Source organism: Triplophysa dalaica, chromosome 5 (genome assembly GCF_015846415.1).
Source record: "Triplophysa dalaica isolate WHDGS20190420 chromosome 5, ASM1584641v1, whole genome shotgun sequence".
NCBI classification, from domain to species: Eukaryota; Metazoa; Chordata; class Actinopteri; order Cypriniformes; family Nemacheilidae; genus Triplophysa; species Triplophysa dalaica.
The window spans coordinates 11,536,040-11,555,504 of NC_079546.1; the positions used below are offsets into that span (position 1 = coordinate 11,536,040).

At 37.1% G+C, this 19,465-nt stretch overlaps 1 protein-coding gene across 1 annotated transcript in view; it reads right to left on the minus strand.

Moving 5' to 3' along the window:
• Nucleotides 1-478: 478 nt before the first annotated feature.
• cpm (carboxypeptidase M) overlaps nucleotides 479-19,465 on the minus strand; it is a 30,530-nt gene continuing 11,543 nt past the window's right edge. The window contains exons 4-9 of the mRNA XM_056748854.1: nucleotides 15,046-15,215; nucleotides 6,067-6,254; nucleotides 5,357-5,524; nucleotides 5,066-5,218; nucleotides 2,530-2,678; nucleotides 479-1,593 (exon numbers count right to left, since the gene is read on the minus strand). Coding sequence (XP_056604832.1) covers nucleotides 1,348-1,593; nucleotides 2,530-2,678; nucleotides 5,066-5,218; nucleotides 5,357-5,524; nucleotides 6,067-6,254; nucleotides 15,046-15,215 — 1,074 coding nt within the window. The 3' untranslated portion in view covers nucleotides 479-1,347. The remainder of the gene's footprint in view (nucleotides 1,594-2,529; nucleotides 2,679-5,065; nucleotides 5,219-5,356; nucleotides 5,525-6,066; nucleotides 6,255-15,045; nucleotides 15,216-19,465) is intronic.

Below are 19,465 nucleotides of genomic sequence, written 5' to 3' on the forward strand. Positions count from 1 at the left end.
AAAGCTTGAAATAATTACTTACGGAATGTAAACATTACCAATACCAGTTTATATTTTACTAAACCCTTGATGACAGAGTCCTGGCAATGGCATTAGAAAATATCTGTCTATGCACTTAGTTTTCTATTATAAAAATAGAAAAATTAATGGGTTATGGATGTGAATAAAAACGCATGGTTTTGAGAGAAAACGTACCCTGTAGGATTTCTGTGAATTAAAATGTACAAGAAGCAATATTACCCAACCCATAGAGACAACCATTTTATGTTCTATAAAAGAGCCATTTAAGTATATTTATTGTTAAAGTGCCCGTTTATGAGGAATATGGACCATTGTGGATATGACAGTTCACTTACCTGACTTTGGAAAACTATTGAATTCAATCAGTATAGTGAAAAGCTTTATTAAAAACTTTAAGGTTGACATGTGCATGGAATTGCCCACAAGTAAGAGATACAGTAACAGACAAGAAATCATGTGAATATTCATGAGAGGTTTATTTAAGGCACTGGCTGCCTTTATAATCTGAGATTGAGTAAATGAGGTAGAATGGGCAGCAAGGTTTTTTTTTGGCTCTTCATCATTACATCTATACATCTGGCAAAGAGACATTGTTAATATACAAAACAAATAGAAGCAAATTAAATGATTAGGGTCATTTGTTTAAACTATCGGCACAACTTTCTAATTTTAAAAGCGAAACACAGTGAGAGATTCAAAAACGTATACATGTGTCATATGAGTACAAATATATATACATATTTATATAACGTACATATGTGTATATGCACTACCTTCAAGTTATATTATCTTCATGTCACTATTCAGTCATTCTCTACAGAAAGCTTTCTCAGATACCATTCACCTTCATTGCGTCATATTACATATCAGGTTCTGGGATTTGATGTAAACAGATTGAGTACATAAAATTCACCAGTCTTAAATAAGACTGTGTGAATATATTTTGTGTATTATTATATAAACTGTATATGTATTACATTATGACCCCAAACCCTTATGAACATATTAATCAACTGATGGGTTACTCATTATTGCCATGACTGCCAGGGGCCATTTTACCCACATTTAGAGTTTGTAACGTTAGATATTGATTCGCAAACATGACAGACGGCAGCCCGTGTCATCACATCAGGCTGTTTTTACAAATGTTAGAAGGACTCTCATTTTAAGATAGAGCTTGGCATCAAATATGAGGTTCTGAATGCATTCTTTCCCTGCATGATGATAGATGGTCTCATGATATTGTATAAAATATAACAGTCAATAAAAAGTTTGATTGTGCAAGAAAAGCAAAAGAGAGCTTGTCGTCAAGTTTTTTGTACCATCTCAGGACCGCAGCAGTCTTTGGATAACAAGTGCTGTGAGTGCAGTGACGGTGTTGGCCAGCAGGGAGGCGCTGTTGTTCCCTGGATTTATTTTAACTGATGTAGTGGTGGACACTGGCAGTTGTGTTATCAATGGGCTGTAGTCAAGCTTTTGAAGGAGAAAGTTTTGCGTGACGGCTGAGAAGGTGTCTGGACCATACAGTACTGAAATGGTCTCGGTTGACGCCTTGTGCCCTGGGTATATTACCTGTAAACAAAGTAACACGCTTCTAAATAATGTGAAATACACTTTATTTTTAAATTATATACATAAATAATACTTCATTTTTCGAGAACATCGCCAGGTTTATTCGAAATGAAAGTGTCAAATGTGTTTATTCGCAAAGGATACATTTAGAGTTCATTTGACTTAAAGGGATACTGTCATCATTTAGACACCTTCGAATTGTTCCAAATCTGTATTAATGTCTTTGTTCTGATGAACACATGGAAAGATATTTGGAAGAATGCTGATAACCAAACAGATTTTGCCCCCCATTGATTTTTCCTACTATGGTAGTCAATTGGGGCAAATTCTGTCTGGTTATAAGCATTCTTCCAAATATCTTTCTCTGCATTCATCCAAACATTTTTGAAGTATCCCTTTAAGTACATTTCTATTCTAAATCATAAGATCAATGATTTCCAATAACTGGACTTGTTTTATCCCCCCTCAACTCAAAATTTATGGCACCACATTCTTGAAGTCTAATCCTGTCACCTGTTGCTATCTGTATTGTCTATTAAAATGTACTGTTAACTTTTAAAAGCCTTTGTCATCTTTCACCTGGCTACTTGTCTGTTAACATTGTTAAGTGTTTCTCTTGTAATTATCTGTCATTACGGTGATCCTGAGGCAAAGAAACGTCAAAACAGACATTACTTCTCGTAAAAAGCCACATTTTCCTGGTAGGAGGAAATGAATACACATGGTGTCTACTGCCTTCCATCCACATATGCTAAAAGCATTCCTGCCAATCCAAAGGCTGTGGCTCAACATTCTTAAACACTACAGTAAACATTTTCATCACTTGGACCTTGTTTCCTGAAATTCACAGCCATATTCTAAACAACAACCATAAACACAATATTTAGAAGTCTTTCAAGGATGTTTGCAATTGACCACAAGGGGGCGCACTCTTACTGTGAATGTGTAGGTGCCGGGCAGCAGAAGTTTGTAGTATTCTCCATTACGGTCAGTCTTAAACGGATTGAGGTTACTTCTCCCTGCCACTTCTATAATGGCATTCTGGACCAGGTTTCCATTTGAGTCCATAACTACACCTTTCACCCCTGCAGATAACAAAACAGAAAATCTTTGATTATTGTTAAAACACTCCAGCTTGAGCATTTCACAATTGACATTGACATTTAGTATAAATAAATGTATTTTTAGCGTTTTATTTTGCTAGGGCATTTCTGCTCTGCTGTTGTTTATACTTAAAATCAGGGGTGTGTTCAGATAATTGAAGTTTTTAGTTTAAAATACACTTGGCATGTAAAGGGCCGTCCACACTACGATGACACAAACATGACTAAGAGTTTAATAGCATCCACACCAAGGGACGATAACACAATGCAACACATTTTTGTTTCACCCGACCTTTTTATAGTTCTTGTACAATTCGGAGGCGCTTATTATTGTGGTTATATTTATCTTCATGTAGCATCAATGTTTCAGTGTAGCTCATGTAAATTTTGAGCTTATATCAATAATTAGGATATATTGGTTTATTACAAATAAACAAAAACTGTATAAAAACTCAAACATTTAAAACAAATATTTCCTGTTGTCCAAGTCAGAAAATTCGAAAAATGTCTGTAGCACGGGGAAGGTTTGATGAAGTGAGGATGGGTGAATACGCCTGGAACTTGGTTCGTGAGGACAGTAATAGACATAAAGACAAAAAAGTCAAATGAAGAGCTTGGTTCCTAAATGTGATCAATCAAAAATCATGTTTTATATTGAAGTTAGCTGTAATTTTTTAGTTATTATGGCTTAAATATAAACAAACCAACTGAAGTTTGATATTAATTGTATGTATAGGATAAATCAATGTAAGTCGCTGAGGATAAAAGTGTCTGCTAAATGCATAAATGTAAATGTAATAACAATAAAAACATGATTTTGGACAAAAAACAGACTCTTCAAATGTACACTTATGAAGTTTTGTACCACCCTTTTTTTGCTAATTTTTATGTTATATTGATGTTTTGAGCTCAGTGTTATGTCAGTACCTTGTTATTTCTGTGTACGAGTAATAATCCCGAAATGTATAAATGTGCGAAAATCATTTTTAGTTTATTTGTGAATGCCATCAATAGTAAAAAAAGTTTTTTCTTATTCAGCATGTTAAACTTCATAAGTAAACAAAAAAAATTAAGCCAAACAACTTTTGTGACAGAGATGATTGATACCTCAAATTCATTTTATTTTATATTTTAGGTATGGGTCTTTTTTAAACTGGGCAAATGTCCAACCACTAACATCAGGGAATTCCTTTACTCATTTTCGCACTTATACGTGTGCGAACATAATGTTACAGCACAAGAGAGAGATCATATCAGTTTAAATGAAGCGTAAAATGAGTGCCCGCATCATTACAGCCCGACGAGTCTACGTGACCAGAGCAACAGCACCGGAGCCTATAAAAAATGAGCATGCACGTGTTGAAAAAGCAGACAGCTGCGCAAACCTGTAAAACATCTACAGTACAGTACGTCTCTTTTCCCTGGTCCTGACAGAGCAGATGTGTTTCACACTAAAGCGTCAAATATTTTTCTTGGTTTCCTGCTACATTTACTTATGTAATCCTGTATGGCTGGAGTCAGTTTTACATGTAAACACTAATTAAAGTTGCAACACCTGAAAGTACATACTGGATCTTTAAGTGTACACCCAATCCAACAAACAACAAGCTATAGTATCCAGTGTAACACAAATAAGAGTTTCATGCCCTTTGCAGGATGTAGCAGTGATTCCCAGTTGGTTAAGGTTTGCCTTGCAGCGCGTGTTTTAAGAGCTCAGGTGTGGTGTGTATATTGGCTCACAGAGGTTCGGTTTTGCATGTGGTTGGGTTACAAGGACGTTACATCAATACAGGGTGTGGACAGTAGTGGGAGTCCATAATGAGAGCTCTGTTCCAATAAATTAGCTGTGGGACTATCACATCACCAAAGGTCAGGATGGTAGTGTGTTTGTGGGTGTCATTTATTTCTTACTGTTACACTATACGTATTTTTGTGTGTGTACGCCCTAATACTGTACATTATGTTGCGTCATGAGAATAACAATTAAATGTTGGCTAAAAATGATACATTTGTTGGAATATGAGCTCCGTCTAAATATTTACTTAGCTTGTTCATACAGTGAGTGTAGATTCAGTGGCTCCTGTTTCTGTTTCAAAGTTCACCAAAAAAAAAATCTTTTCATCTTTTGCTCAACCCCATGCTATTACAAAAATGCGTGACTTTATTTCCTCTGTGGAACACAAAAGAAGATGGTAGCGTTGTTTTTGAACAACAGAGGACCTCTTGACGTTTCTTAAAATATCCTTTTTTGTGTTCCACAGGAAAGGACATTAACTTTGACATTTAAATGCTTGTAAATTGAATGTATTCAAGTGTATATGTCAGGCGTTGTTGGTGCGTGGGTGTATGTGTATGTTCTTTGTGCAAACCTAGGTGAACTTGCTTCATGTAGGCTAGCAGAGCAGGTTTGTTAGCCTCCCATAGAGCAGGAAGTTCGCTCTCTTGAGGATATTTACAGCAAGAGATTTCCAATGTGATTTCGAAGCACTGGGCCCACACGTAGTTATAGTCTTGCATTCCCCCTGAGGAAAGAGAAAGAGAGTTATAATTACCTTATTTAATTTGTTTGTTCTTACTAATCTCGATTAACTCAATTAAATCCTTAGTATTCAAAACACCATTATACAGATCACCCCATTTCACGTAAAAATCTCTTTTACCTGCTAAAGAATACCATTGGTATCCATTAGTAAAGCCATTGGGGAAGTTTGAGCCAAAACAGGTATTTCCTTTATACATATCTGTGTGGTTGAAGGAGTAGGTCTTTGCCAGGTGAATGAACACGTCATTATCAGGAGTGACACTCATTCCTTCCTGTAGCTCACTTCCTGAATGACAGCAAATTAAATTCCTGTTAATCCTACTGTATTGTGTCAGATGTCTACCCTTTCAGCAGTGGGATCCTTGCCGAGCTGAACTCGCAATTCAACGCGTTCACTGTGGCGTATCTGTGAGAGGCCACTTTTTAAGAAAATACACCTTTTTTAAACCTTATATCCTGATTAGCATCAGCATTATCTAAATATTGAGCTTTTTCCAAGTATTGGCTGTGAATAGCAGTAAATAATGCTAACTTTCTCATTTTAATGCTTCTGAATCAAGTCACATCGGATCTTTAATTCTGCTTTTTTGCTGTAGCAAACAAAAAAGTAAGCCACAGTAGGCCACCTTTGCTTTGTATTCTCGTGAGGATACAAGATATCCTATACACTTTATGCATATCTGATTGGTTAAAATAGCTAATACTAATAAAACATTATGCTAAACAATTACCCATTATATTTCTTTAACATGAATTCCTGTCACTTTCTCACTTAAACAGCAGTTGAAAGCAGTAAAATGACTTCATTAATATCAGTAAGTTACTGACCTCTTTTGCTGTTGTCGTACGGGTAGCTGGCGACCACCGCCCCTCCGTGCAGATTGGCTGAAAGGACGAAGGTCTCCGTGTTCAGCCAATTCATGATGGCTTCGACTTCCTTCTGTCTTTGTTGATTATTATTCACCTCAAACGCATCTGGAAAATTCCGGTTCAGGTCCACTCCGTTCTTATTATACCTGTAAAGGAGAGAGCAGTCTTTTTATTTAAAATACATCATTCAGTGAAACTAAATGCCGATTCACAAATCAACTATGTGAGACATTGAGAAAGTAGATCGGCACGGCACAATGGACAGGGATGTGGGATTTGTTTCCTTTGAGTATTTAATTATATTTCAACTTTTTGTAAAAAAAAAAGATCACTAAAGCACCTAAACATAAAAAAGAGACACACTCACATTTTAGATGCACTGTAAAAAGCAAAATAATGTATAATGTAAAAAAAAATTAATGTCTTTTTGAAGTACAGTCAAAAACCGTGAAATTACAGAAACGACTGCAAATTCAAAAGAAAAACAGAGGGAACACGCAATTTTACGGGAAAAACTGTTATTTTACGGTATATTTCCAATACCTCAGCTATTGGAAAATGTCCTGTTTTTACGGGATTCGTTTACAGTCTACTTTTGAAATACGTTTAAAAATAGTCAAATTACAGAAAAAGACAGCAAATTTACAAGAAAAACATGTTATTTTATTGAATATTTCTATATAAATACTCTGCGTTTTAATTTCTTCAAATTTTTTACAGTGTACATAGTAGCTACACAAGTATCAGGAGGTATAAGTGTGCTACGTTGCAGCCCTCCATAAACAAAAAAACAAATACATTTATTATAAAACTTTTCTAAAATTCCATTTATGTGTTGTCAGTCACAATTGTTCACCTGTCATGTGTGTTACGCTTATCTTTCCATCTGTCCAATTGATTGATGTTGCTAAAACATTGGTTACCAATGTCAACTGCACTGTAAAAGCTCCATTACATCAACCTCATTCTTTTGTTGATGTGTTGAATAGCACACCTGAGTCTATCATCTGCAGTTTAAAGGCTTGAAAACACAAACCTATGCCGACACCAACATCTTCGACATCAAACGGCTAACTAACAAATCAACATAAAAAAAGTCCAATGACTGCATTTCCTAATAGTTTACACACTGTTGGGTCTACATTAAGGCGTGTGGATTAGAATGTTTGCCGTGACACTGTCGGGTGAAGGAATTAGTTTTAATCCTGAACACAGTGCAAAAATGTGTCCCTCTGGGTCTCCTATCTGCTTACTGTCTCAATGCTTTGAAGTGCTTTTAAAGAGCCGCTCCGTGTCAACAAATGTGGCAGTGCTGATCCAGCAGGTCTGAATGATACGTTAAGCTGAAAAATCATCAAAACTGCTTTAGTACATTAATACTGTAGTATAAAGAAAGCTGGACTCATAAATAGCTTGATTTTAGTCCAGAGTTCCTGGAAAAACCATCCTGTTTTTAATCTGCATAAAAATGACAATGCACATAAATACATTAAAGGTATCCATTTAAGCCAACAGTATGTGTTCCTGGGAATCTATCTCATTTCTAAAAACATTGGACAATGCCTCCTCTTTAAAGGAAAAATGACATTTACTCACAATCACGCCATTCCAAACCTGTATGTCTTTCTTTCTTCTGCAGAACACAAAAGATACATTGAAGAAGGTTGCTAAACAAACAACACTGACCCCCATTAACTTCCATTGTATAGACACAAAACCACCAAGACATTTCTCAAAATATCTTCTTTTGTGTTCTGCATAACAGAGTTATGTACAGTCTTTGAAACCCATGAGGATGAATAAATGACTTCTCGGTGAACCATTCCTTTCACATCCTTGACAGTTTCCATTATGTTTAGCCAGACCAATTATTACACAAGGCCAGATCTGTTGTTGAGCTTATGACAATTCAAACAAGCAAAAAAACACAAAGGTTAACATCACGTCTGTTTTTTCTTTAGAGGTTTGAGACGGGAGTCTCCCTGGGTGGTCGACGTCGAAAAGCAACGCAATGTGAAACCGACCCAGACGCAATAAACAGGATGTGTGTGCCACATTTCACCGGCATACGAACAGACCAAAAACAAAAAACGACTTTCCTGTTATCTCTGCTCTTGTACTTTAATGGTAAAGATGGAGTTGTTTACGCCAGATTCTTTCAAAAATTTCAGACCTCTTCATTCGGTTTGAAATCTACTTTGAGAAATGAGCAACTATCTCATCAATCCTATTGTATTCTCTTGTGTTTCAGGCTCGGCTTGAAGCGTTGCTTTCGTTCCCTGATTGCTGGTCTCGTCCAGACACCTGATTCTTCTCGCAAGAGCCCTAAATCTAAATCATGACGCACGCCTACGCTGATCTTTGTGGAGCGCAGGCCTCTTTTGTCATAAAAATGCTTGAATAACAGCCTTGACCTCTATAAACTACTTATCTGAAAGTGCCCTTAAGGTTTCCATTAGTGGGGAGTTGTTAGTTTGAACAAAGTGAGCATCTGTTATCTTGTCCGACAGTCTTCATCTGCTTTCCTTTTGTATCTGTCACTGTTTAGATATGGTGACTGATCCAAGTTCAGGTTTAAAAATGCACCTTGCTTCACCTCTGACATGCGACACATAGATTTACGAGGCGAGTAAACGCAGCGTGGCGGGGTTTACTTTCTTTGAGTCGTTGTTTATGTGTAAAGACTGATTTACCATGGTTTACTCTTTGGGTTCACTTAGGCAATAGTGTGGTTTCATGAACGCGCACACAGTTGCTCGCTGCATGCCACACAGAGCTTGATGCGGGCACGTAGCCGTAAAAAATCCTCGTCTGACGGCATTCTAGTGCTGTCAGTTTATTTTGGAGGAGTATCAAAGATGTCATGAGGCGTCTGCATGTGTGTCAGCCATTAATCTCAGAGTTGAAAGGCATCAAATTGTGCTTTGTGGCTATTGGAAAATTCCTAAAGTGTATTTCTCTGCTATTTAAAGGGACAGTTCAACCAAATTCTAAAACTGCATGAAAAAAGTTCTGTCGTTTTTTTACAGCATTTACCCAGACATACAACAGGGTTTCATAGAAAATAACATTGACAGTAAATGGAGCGCAACACAAGTTACGCAAGGTTTGACATGATGAACAATGATGTGTGCTGATCAATGTCAAACCTGGCTTGACATGCCGTGTTTGAATGTACACAAATGCAAGAACATTTCTATAAAAACACTGTCTGAAAGTGCCTCTGAACAACAGTACTGTTGGCACTCAACAAAAGGACGACATACCAATGGGAAGTACTCTGTTGGACCATAAACATTCAACTGGTAATAACAGAATATAGCCCTTGAAGGGGGAGTTCATCCAAAAATGAACATTCTGTCATCATTTACTCAATCTCTTGTCATTTCAAACCTGTATGGCTTTCTTCTGCAGAACACAAAATAAGATATTTTGAAGAATGTTGGTAACCAAACAATGGCGAGGGTGAGTAAAAGAAGACAGAATTTTCAATTTTGGGTGAACTACCAAAAGTATATAACCCTTAAGACTTTCAACATAAGAAGTCCCTACATCTTTTGAACATCTACACTACCAGTCAAAATATGATTTGGCCACCTTTTGACATCGAGATATAGGGTGAATTCAGTAGATTTGGCCACCTTTTGACATCGAGATATAGGGTGAATTCAGTAGATTTGGCCACCTTTTGACATCGAGATATAGGGTGAATTCAGTAGATTCGGCCACCTTTTGACATAGAGATATAGGGTGAATTCAGTAGTTTCGGCCACCTTTTGACATAGAGATATAGGGTGAATTCAGTAGTTTCGGCCACCTTTTGACATAGAGATATAGGGTGAATTCAGTAGATTTGGCCACTTTTGACAGAGATATAGGGTGAATTCAGTAGATTCGGCCACCTTTTGACATAGAGATATAGGGTGAATTCAGTAGTTTCGGCCACCTTTTGACATAGAGATATAGGGTGAATTCAGTAGATTTGGCCACTTTTGACATAGAGATATAGGGTGAATTCAGTAGATTTGGCCACTTTTGACATCGAGATATAGGGTGAATTCAGTAGTTTCGGCCACCTTTTGACATCGAGATATAGGGTGAATTCAGTAGATTTGGCCAATTTTGACATCGAGATATAGGGTGAATTCAGTAGATTTGGCCACCTTTTGACATCGAGATATAGGGTGAATTCAGTAGATTCGGCCACCTTTTGACATAGAGATATAGGGTGAATTCAGTAGTTTCGGCCACCTTTTGACATAGAGATATAGGGTGAATTCAGTAGATTTGGCCAATTTTGACATCGAGATATAGGGTGAATTCAGTAGATTTGGCCACCTTTTGACATCGAGATATAGGGTGAATTCAGTAGATTTGGCCACTTTTGACATCGAGATATAGGGTGAATTCAGTAGATTCGGCCACCTTTTCACATAGAGATATAGGGTGAATTCAGTAGATTTGGCCACTTTTGACATCGAGATATAGGGTGAATTCAGTAGATTTGGCCACTTTTGACATCGAGATATAGGGTGAATTCAGTAGATTCGGCCACCTTTTCACATAGAGATATAGGGTGAATTCAGTAGATTTGGCCACTTTTGACATAGAGATATAGGGTGAATTCAGTAGATTCGGCCACCTTTTCACATAGAGATATAGGGTGAATTCAGTAGATTTGGCCACTTTTGACATAGAGATATAGGGTGAACTCAGTAGATTTGGCCACTTTTGACATAGAGATATAGGGTGAATTCAGTAGATTTGGCCACTTTTGGACATCGAGATATAGGGTGAACTCAGTAGATTTGGCCACTTTTAGACATCGAGATATAGGGTGAATTCAGTAGATTTGGCCACTTTTGACATAGAGATATAGGGTGAACTCAGTAGATTTGGCCACTTTTGGACATCGAGATATAGGGTGAATTCAGTAGATTTGGCCACTTTTGACATCGAGATATAGGGTGAACTCAGTAGATTTGGCCACTTTTGGACATCGAGATATAGGGTGAATTCAGTAAATTCGGCCACTTTTGACATCGAGATATAGGGTGAACTCAGTAGATTTGGCCACTTTTGGACATCGAGATATAGGGTGAATTCAGTAGATTCGGCCACCTTTTGATCTAGATATAGGGTGAATTCAGTAGATTTGGCCACCTTTTGACATCGAGATATAGGGTGAATTCAGTAGATTTGGCCACCTTTTGACATTCGATATATAGGATGAATTCAGTAGATTTGGCTACTTTTCGACATCGAGATACATGGTAAATTTAGGTAGATCTGTCCACCTTTTGACACATTTTACAACGCCCAAAAACTGTCCCAGTCTATCTGAATACCTAGCATTTTTAGTACATGCTTGACATGGTGAACCGAAATGAAGACGTAGGACTCTCCAACTCACCCCTGAGGAAACATTTTCATAGTCCAGATGTTTCTTGTGCATGAAATTATAGTGTTTTCACTGAAACTCATATAATTTTGATTTGCCCCAGTGACAAACTGACCGGTGGTTTGTTTGCGTGTGTGTTTGCCTCGTTTAACCATAGGAAAACTGTGGAACCCAAAGCCAAAACATTTGTGGAACCTTTTGATCCAAGTCGCCCTAGCCATCCAAAACCTCAGGAGTTGTCTTTTCTTAAGCTGGAAGGAAAACGTACGGCTGTTTTGGATGTAAATCTGACGACAACAGTACTTGAGCATCTGAAAATAGCTTGTTTCCCAAATGAATCGCTGCAGTTTTGAGGTTTCTCATCAGAACGCCCATATCCTGTCAATTAGTCCTTGGAGAACGACATTTCCTCTGAATCGAAAGGGTAACCGTATGCTATTGCTTATTTTGGTCTTATTATTCCTGTCTTCAGAGGACGGCTATAACCTTTTCCCACAGACTAATAACAGACATTATCCAAGTAATACATCGAAGTAGTATTACATAAGAATTATTTTCTTCTGACTTCAAAATGATCGTAGGGTGCTCCTCTGAATATTCAAACATTGTGAATGTTTTTACAAAATACTTCCACACAAAGGAAATGATGGTTTGTCCCGGAGTTGAACAGCAAAATCTTGTTACAGAAAGCTATCAAAAATATTGTGTAACGTAGAGAATATTTTATTACCGTTTCCATCTGAATTGGCCGAAATATGCGTTTCAATGCTTACTTCCATTATGAACTGCGGCCTAACAGAACTTTTCTTTTGACATTTGTTCTCCAAACAATATCAATACTTTCTTTTACTAATTTATGAAAGGAAATATCATCAGAACTAGATCAAAAGTTTTTTTTTTATAAGAGTTGCCGATTTCTACCAACTTGAAAAATGAGTTCCGTCGCCAAATGTGACCAAGTAACGATGACAAAGCTTATGAGCAGCAATCCAATTCAGCAACTACCAACAAGACTGCAGTTAAAATGTGTATAGAGACCCTGTATCCTCCAATGATGCCATCATTGTATGTGTAAACATACCTTTATAACATGAAAGTTCATGTGTTATGTATTGGGTGTAAATACGAGACGGTGGCTGCCGGGGGTTGTGTTGTTTGTTTTAGATGGTTGAGAGCTTTGGTTTACACAGGCTAGCCAAGCCTCACAGGAAGCTCATAGTGAGAGCCACGGCATTGAGAGCAAACCACAGCACATATAAATATCATCATCATCATCAATGTACACAGCTGCAAGGCTGTTATTCTGTTGTACCTCTCCCTCTCTCACTTTAATTCAAAGCGTCTCGCTCCGCTTTATCATCATACCCAGATCAGATCTGTTTCCAATTTCGCCCCATCTGAGCAGAAGCACTTCTGTGGTCTTAGACTTGCAGGAGGAGGACGGGTTTGTATTCAAGGATGTGGCTTTTATGGTATTAGATGAGGGCTGGTATGTCTCCAAAGTTTTGGGGCTTTTTGAGTTGGGCATATGACTGAGCGGGGCATCTGATGTGATGGCTTCATTTTAAAAATGAGCTGCTTCGCTGTGCACTTCTAAAGATGTGCTTGTACTGACAGTGGGTGACTGCAGGTTTTCATGTTGTTATCCTGTATGTTAGAAAACATTCATTTTGGGATTTAGATAATCTGTGTCATTAAATGCTGATGTCAAGCAAAACAGCCCTAACCTATGAAATCTTCCATTTTTGCAATTTAAATTTTTCGGGATTCTGTTTTCCTTCATTTACTTACATTAGTAATATATTTGCCCACAAATACCAAAGAATACAACAATATTCACTTAATATATATAAAAAATAGGACTTAGTTTCATACAGGGAATAATAAGTGAAAATAGTATAATGTAGAAAGTATTGTCTGTATTTTCTTTGCGGCAGAGGTCCGGACAATACTTTTTTTAATAATATTTAATCAATTGAGCCCAGTCGAATATGTATATAAAAAGTGAACATCTAATGTTTTATTAGGTCATTTATTTTATATTCTGATATACGAAATACTAAATGCAGTTCGTGTGTTTGCGTCCTTGTATAGCAATCACGCGCGACCCGCCACTCTTTCACTCACAGACAAGAAAAAAGTGAATTACATATTTAACCACATAATAATATTCCTAACGTTATTTATAACACAATTCGAATTTTGCCAGCTGTCCATCGCTACTTTCTGGTTAGGAAATAATACACTTGCCACTTGTGAGTCAGCACAATTTCACAGTCTGTTAGGAACAACATTTAATTTGGGAATGTGTACGATGCCTCAAAGTGTATATTATAAATAAGAATCTATATGTGCCCTGCTCTACCCATCAGTAGCGGAAAGCAAATAATCCTGACTGGTCCTTAACTGAAATTTAACTGCATTATCAACATTTGCCTTCATATCATTAATATGTTTAGTGAGTTTAGATAATGAAATTTGTTTAAGGCAAATAATACAAAGACATTTCAGGTTTTTAATATGGATTTTCCTGTCTTCCCTATTTAAAAGTGTCAGTATATCATCCATCTCTATCCAACCATATCGCTTTTGATAATGGACAATGCTTTGATCATTGTTCTTTGAATTTATTGTTGAAAACAAACAAACAAAAAAAAGTCAATGTATGACTATATTGTTCATCCGGTACGGTCTCCTCAACAGCAGCATTGTAACAACAGTTTGTACAAAAATGATCAAAACCTGAGATTTACAGGTCTTCCGATTATAGATTTGTCTTTTAAAGACTCATCATAGACTCATCTTTTTTCCACATGGCTGGAGTTTTGTTTATCAGGCATGACAACAGATCAAGTAAGTTTATTCATAGCTTTAGGCTGATTTATCTGAGTCTGTGGGTCACATTGTTTGAGTTTCAGTCTGTTTGCTACAGTTGAACTTTATCATGATGTGTGTGTGTGTGTATGCGATGCCAAGTGTCAGATAAGACGCATGTTTTGAGCCTTTGTATCCTGCTTATCTGTAAAGTTTTGGGTGATTTGGGGGAAATGAGCGTTGTGTCTCTAAATGTCTCATCTGATTTTCACGGTCAGACTGAAGACTCCCATGCAGCTGGGAAATAAACCGTTTAAAATCCGTATGAAGTTTGGCGCATTTGTCTTGATTTTTTGTGTCTCAATTTCTGTGTAGATATACAATTTTAATTGCATTCCTCATCCACCAATCCATAAGACTAAATATTAAAACAAGAGGTGGTAACTCAAGGTACAATACAGTCCATATTTTAACTATTCTTAGCAAAAAATGAATCAATAATTAATAAAAAAAATACTAAATTGATTCATTTATTTATGTAAAACAATAATGATTAATATTAAAAACATATTAATTAAAATATAATTATAACAAAAAATAAAATAAAAGAATAATTTTAAATTCATTTTTTAATTCAATTAAAATCTGGGAAGGTAACTTGTGGTTAAACCTCTTGGGACCACAATGATGGTTCTATGCCATTCTGAGGCACACACACTCACCGGCCCACTATGTTCATGCAGTCCCGTGTGGAGGATTCAAAGCCGTCTGGGTTCATGGAGGGCAGGATGTGCACTCGGCTGCTGTTCAGCAAACGCGTCACCAGAGGGTCGGTCAGGTAACGGCTGGTCAGATACTCGATCAGCTGCAGCAGTAACACACGTCCTACGACCTTAACACAAAAACACGCAACAAAACATGATACATCAACTAGACATTTTGTATTGTGCTGTACACTACTAATGACTAACAGAATGACTTGGATGACTAAAAAAAGGACCAATCACATTGCACAGTGAGAGGGGGCAACCAGCATGATGACCCGGCAAGCAAGTGACAACATGTCTTGTAACAATAATAATAAAAAACTTGAATGTTTCTATTATCGACCCACATTATTTATTTTGAATGAAATTGACATGTTTATTAGTGTAGCAAAGCAATAACCGAAACTTCTCTCAGGACCTGCTGCCTGAGGCACTATATTATGACACACGGATCAACACTACAGATGGTCTCGGTCTGCAGTAAGTGTGTGAGTGTACACGTGTGTACAGCAGAAAAGTTACAGCCTATTTTTCCGAAAGATGTCGCTGAGTGAGATTTGGTTAAAGTACACGCTGTCTCTCTCTTTCACACACTCACGGAGAGCAGATGACACAGTAAGACCTGTGATTACATACCACAAGTTCAGACCAGCCGAGCCGTGGGTTAAACTCTGACTGCCCCTGTGTCTATGTGTGTGTGTGTGTGTGTGTGTGTGAGTGTGTGTTGCAACTGAAACAGACTGTAAGCACACAGTCATCTGTGTAAGAACACACCATCGATTGGAAGGCAATCGAGTACAAACAAAAATATGACACGCACATATATAAAACATAAATTTATTTATTTCCCTAGTTGTTGTTCCCCATACTGTTTTATACCGTTTTTTTCCCTTTCATCATTGTTGTGTGTCGCTTCAGTTTCTAGAAAGAATAAACATCAAAAGACACATAGGGGTCCATATACAGTAATTGAAAAGCTGGAATTTAAATGAAATTTCTAAATAAAAATAACGTTTTGAAACGTTTAAACTGGAGATGCACAGATACTAAATTTCGCCACAGATACAATAGCTGATTATTTGTAGCAATATAAGCCGATACAGATATTTTGAATGTTATGAATTAATATAATGATTTTAATACTCAACATTAAAAATTCTCTACATACGGAGCACAAGTTCATTGCAATATCCTGTCCTTTTTTTGATTGACAGGATATATCGCCCCTGATCATCCAATAACTGATAGTGTGAAAAATGCTTTTATCTACTAGGATTCTTGGCCCATTTATCGGTGAATCTCTAGTTTAAAACTGGAAATGAAAACATTAAAAAGAATCAGAAAATATTTAGGATTCTGCACTCCTTTTAAGTCATTACAACATAATCTCAGGGTTTTTCCTGCACTGTCAACATTTAATATGTCAAAGTCACTGTGGATAAGCCACTGAAGGGTGCGGTACGTGCTTCGTGTGTGTGTGTGTGTACAAGATCAGGATGACCATACTTCCTTATCACTTTGAACCAGAAAAAACCCTGTCTCGCGAATTCGTAACATTTTTACGATATGATGTGACACACAAAAACATACAATTATTAGAAAAAGCAATACTAAAGTCCCTCCCCTAACGCCTTCTCTAAACCTAACGTCACTGGCGCGAAAGCATATCGTACAAAAATGTACAAATAAGATTGTACCTATTCATATATATTAGCCACTCCGTAAAATACATACAAATTCCTGTGAAATAACAAAGAAGCTGAGCTAACTGGTGACATTGGCCATTAATTCCTGTGTAAGAATAGGCAGATTTCTTTGCTTTGAAACACATTGGCTGCTTTTTGGAACATTGTAAGACCACGCTGGGATAACAAGGCCATCTTGTTTTGCACAACATTGTGGAGTCAATACCCAGAGCATGATGCTTTTAAAGCAAAAGAAGATCATTCATATTTAATTTATATGTGAACTTTTGGCTTAGTTTTATAATAATCTTATTTTAAAACTCCAAAAACATCACTGTACTGTAAATGCATGGTACAACTTAAAATGTGTGACTGACTACAGATCATACACTAACAAAAAACAAGAAAAACCTTGAGGAGATAGATAGGCAAGCAGACAGAAAGACATACAAGCTGGAAGAGAAATATAAACAATATTGAGTCTTCATTTCAGGACTCATTTGTCACCGTGAAACTGTCATGGAATACGGTGTTTGATAAGCTTGGTTCACTTGTCACCATCAGCTTTCACATACTGACACAATTGAGAAAGAAAAAACTATGAAAAACATCTGTTTCAGCACAAACACTGTTCCAGGAGAACAGTTAAGTCTGTTTTCCTCCCACATTGACATATCCTAAAGTTCGTGTGTTTCACTATTTATTTAACTCGTAAAAAGCTAATTTGTCAATTTATAGTTTCCACTAAAGCAAATTGCTCTTTTTAGAGGTCAGACGTTGATTTATCATTACACTTCTCAGTTAAAACATCTCTGACGTCATTGATGTGGCCTGACCTTCATTGATGTGGTTTGGTTTTTGATTACCGTACAATTTATGTGGTGTCCGTCCACATAACTGCACAATGTGGGTAAAAACAGCTCCACTGAATGGAACTGAGACAAGGAGATCGAACACCGGTGAAGCGACTCCTCTTCAAAGAACCACATCAACACAAAGAGCACTCCCTCAGTTTCCTCAGCACCATAACCACCATCGCAGGGCTAAAAATCAACCAGGCCTGAAAAACAGCCATTAAACTCTGAAGCTTCTCACAAAGCACCCTCATCATCACACTTGAATACCTCTATATCAACTCAAAATGTGTGCGTGGGTCTGTGCGAGGCAAAGTTGTTAACACTTGTTGAAACGAAACACCTGTGAGAAAGAGGTAAAGGTATATGGGTCCGGCGTAAAACATTTAGCAGGAATACACATTTACACAGGATGTGCTGACACATTAGCTCACCTTGGGCTTATTTGGCTAAGCACAGTAGATTCCTGATATTTCTTCTTTTTTGTTGCGAAACAAATTGTTCAAATGTTTTTGGGGGAATCTGACAGACGTTAATCTCACACGGCACGCCTACAGACTGACCACATCACAAATATTGCACTCAAAGTCAGCAAACGCTTGCGAAAATCACAAGTTTCAAAATGATAGTGTGTGTGGATTTGAATTACATAAAAAGGGCGTAGTTGCATGAACAAAACTTGTATATTGTCATCATTCAATGACTCAATTCAACAGATTTTTTTGGAGTATCAAATAATCCCTTTTAATAACCCTATTGAAAAAAAACAGATAAAACCTGCCTAAACTGGCCGGCTGGTTTCAGATGGTCTCCCAGCCTGGTTTAGGATGGTTTAGCTGGTCAAGCAGGCTAATTTTAGAGAGATTTCGATCACTTTTTTAGCTAGTGAATAAGGTTTTAACTGGTTTTTTACCCATTGCCATCAGGCAACCTTCATCTAACCTAATTATTATTAATAATAAATAATCAATAAGAAAAATGTAACTTTACATATTACTTATTCTGGACAGGTTGAATTTACCTTAACTTGGTCACACAAAACACAAAAGATTGAATCATTTACTTTTTATTGAGTAATAAATAAAAAACATTTTTCACACACTTTGCAAAGTCAATTCATTTACAATAAAATAAAACACCTATAATAATACCCCGTGTTCTGAAGTTTATTTATCTTTAAACAAGTCAAATATACGCAAATTCTCCCTGAGTGGTCTTCTGATGTTTCATAGCGTGGATCTATCTGTGAAAGAAAAGGTCAGAAACTCAGAAACTCAAAACACACACATAACTCCGTAAATAAGATGAATACCGAAATAGCTCTATAAATCCTTCCCTTGTAACACTGTGGCCTAACCAGATGATACAGAAGCCGCAACATCTGAAAAATACGCTTTTAAAAAAGCGGTTTCATTGAAGCGGCTAGTAATGAGGCAAAAAACTTTAAATAACATGGAAAATTTACCTTATATAGTGTGTTGCGAGGTCCCGTCGCGACTGGAAACTGTGTAAAACAGAACCTACATCAACAGAATGAAATAATATTAATATTCCAGCTGTTTCTCTACTCAGACCCAATGTCTACTGTTAGCACGTCACTCGCGCTGTCCTGTCAGGCAGGTGTTGACAATACAACACAGAAGTGCGCCAATTACACATTTCTTTCTATATTACAGTTAAACAAGTAAACATTTGCTTTCATAATGTTATCAACACTTTAAACAAAACGTACCTGTAGCTCGACACCTCTGGTTTCCAGCAGTAGAACGGAAGATGATGATTTGAATCCCTTGATTCCCTCCTTGAAGTTGATGCATGCGCACAGTGCCATGGTGT